This window comes from Haematobia irritans, chromosome 4 (genome assembly GCF_050003625.1).
Source record: "Haematobia irritans isolate KBUSLIRL chromosome 4, ASM5000362v1, whole genome shotgun sequence".
Taxonomy (NCBI): Eukaryota; Metazoa; Arthropoda; class Insecta; order Diptera; family Muscidae; genus Haematobia; species Haematobia irritans.
Window position 1 is genome coordinate 193,512,137 of NC_134400.1, and position 2,871 is coordinate 193,515,007.

At 34.9% G+C, this 2,871-nt stretch overlaps 1 protein-coding gene across 1 annotated transcript; it reads right to left on the reverse strand.

The window, feature by feature from the left end:
* Positions 1-1,251: 1,251 nt before the first annotated feature.
* Positions 1,252-2,871, reverse strand: LOC142234737 (uncharacterized). The gene is made up of 2 exons (XM_075305902.1): positions 2,705-2,871; positions 1,252-2,603 (listed from the first exon to the last, which is right to left on the reverse strand). Exons 1-2 carry the CDS (start codon positions 2,714-2,716, stop codon positions 1,929-1,931), a joined length of 687 nt encoding a protein of 228 aa, XP_075162017.1. The 5' UTR covers positions 2,717-2,871; the 3' UTR covers positions 1,252-1,928.

The following is a 2,871-nucleotide window of genomic DNA, read 5'->3' on the forward strand; positions in this document are numbered from 1 at the left end:
CGATCCACTTACGGTACCCCCACAATAGAACTACAAATTAGTGGTATTAAAATAAGATTTAGTTATATTACCCGGAGTCGACTCCGGAGTCGGAGTCGAGCTGATGAAAAATGCTGGAGTCGGAGTCGAGCAAAATTGGCTCGACTCCACAGCCCTGGTAACTACGAGTAAATTCCATAATATTGAGTAGTTCAATATTTTACTCACAATTAGTTAAATTTAACTATTGATGAACAAAATTAACTCAGTGGAAGTAAATTGAACTTACGGCCATTACCAGCAAAATGGTTAAGAACTCCCAATGAGTTCGTAAATGGACTGAAGCAAATATAATAATAGGGAATACGTATTTTCTCGAACGTACGAAAAAGTTTCTCAGCATTACTGAACTTTTACTGTGCAATACTACGAAGTCTAGTTGGACATGAAATTTCCATTTTTAGTATAAATAAACTAACGATAAATGTCAATTCTAACTACCGTTGAGTGAATCTACTTCTAGACAATAGTTCGTCTCCGAAACATGTACTCGTGTGGTGTTTCTAAAAATAGACGCCCTTGACTGTATGTGTTAATGAATACATGCGGCCAAGCAAGAAAAGAATAAACAAAGTCACATTTGGTTGTTGATGAGTGTAAGAGGTAAGTGGCCCAGTGGATAGTGTGTTTAGTTAGAAAACTGATGGTACGCGGTTCGATCCTCCGTCCGGACAAAAGGTAAAATTTTATAAAATGATAAAAATAAAATCTAATAAATGATTGTAAAGGATTTGTACTACAGAAGAGTAAGTGATTTGTACTAAATATAATATGACATGTAGATATTGGGATCCTCCCCCTTGAGGTCTCCTTGCTCCAAGTCACCAGGTGGTCTAGGAAATCCGGAACATTATTTTTTTCGTTTTCAAAAAAATGTATTATTCAGTTAATTTTTTTACTTCTGAACAGTTAAATTTGAACTTGACAAAAGTTAAAACAAATTACTAACCTATTGGGAAATGTTGAACTTACTATGGGTACATGCTTCTTTAGCGACATACGAAGTTCAATATTAACATAATAAAAATAACTCGCTAATGGGTCACTCTTCTCTGAGTGTATATATTTTGGAGAAATCAAAATGCAGCATATTTCGTCGTTTTAAGATGAAATAGAAATCGGTGAATGCAATTTCAAAATATGTTGTATTTGAAGTAAAATAATTTTGTTTTAAAACTAAATACTTCTAGGTATATACATATGGCATTGCAATGAAAATTTCATTATCCAAAAAAACAAGAGTGGCAAGATCATTCGTTAATAGCATGAGATATTTAGGTCTCTCCGTACTTTAAAATTTGACGATTTCCAGGCCCCTCTTTATTCCCATTGTCGTTTCTACATATGGATCATCTCAAAGGTCATCAGCATCACAGCAGTAGATTTATGGCTTCCATTGCTATTATTGTTTCCGTAATGTCAAACGAATATGTTAACTCTTCAATATTTCCAAAATGCAAGCTTGAGACATTCTATTTTTTTTTATCTGATTCGAAGATTCGGCTTAGTGTCACACACATCTTAGAGGTGGCCCCTTTTTGTTATTGTTTCGGTTGTTGGTTGTGTCTTCAATATTTCCGGTATGCCAAAGTCAAAGGCCCCTTTAGGCGATCATATGAACACGGCCCCATAGTCATCATCACCATTATCTACAGCATCGTCATCATCATCATCATCATCATCATCATACATGCGCTAATACATAAATTCATTAAATTAAATGTGATTTTGTGGTTTGCTTAACATTAAAATCGAACTTCTTCGTATTGACTTCTAAGAGTGAACAAAATTCAAGTCTATGGTTTTGTTGTTTCCTAAATTTAAGTTACAAAAAAAAAAAAATAAGAAAAATTGAACTAAAATTTTTAAAGTAGGTAGATGAGCTAATCTTAACGCCTTCTCCTTTGAGGGTAAACAGTGCCATAGGATGTTACACCTTGAGGTAGTTTGGCATAGGGAGCTCCAGCCTGCAAAGGCAAGGGAGCTATATTCAGGGGGGTTATATTAAAAGGTAAAGGCAATTTCACATTTAACGATGTCCCCGATGATGAGGGGGTAGCCGATAATAAAGACAATTGAGCCGATGAAGATGGCGTTGAAGCTTGCGAGGCAGCAGGGGCTGCTTTCAGGGCTATGCTATTGGAAGCAGAAGGTGTAAGGCTTGATACGGTTTTGTATCCCTGATTTGTTAGGGCCATAGTAAATGCGGCATTTTCTAAAGCAGGTGAGGCAAATTGTTGACTAACTACTGACGAACTGGGGAAGGATGGTCCAGCTGCCGAGCTGGATGACGCTGATGATGCAGATGAGGATCCATAATAGCTATAGCCAGATGATGGATGAAAATATGATGATTGTTGATAATTGGGTTGTTTATTCTGTTGTGGCGAGTTGAATTGGAATTTATAGGCTGCTCCTTGGCTATATTGAATGGGCTTGGGGGCTGGTGCTATGAATTGTTGGGTTCTTGGTGGTGCTGGATAATGATAGTAACCTTCCGAATTGCTCGATATGGTATTTTGGGCTCCATTTACCGATACCGTTAAAAAACTCACAAACAAACACTAGAAACAAATAAAAATTTTTTTCTTATAGAATTTTGTTTTCTTTATTGCTTTAAAATTTTCAAATAATTTTTTTTTTTTGGTTTGATATAAACACTCACATATTTCCACATTTTGTTAAAACAAAATTTTTCTCACTTTATTCCAACCAAAAAATATTTATTTTAGAAAAACTGAGTTATAATTCAATTTTGTTCTCTTATCAATTTCAATATTTTTTTAATATTGGTCTTTATAGTTTCGAATTTCAAAATTTGTTTATATAGAA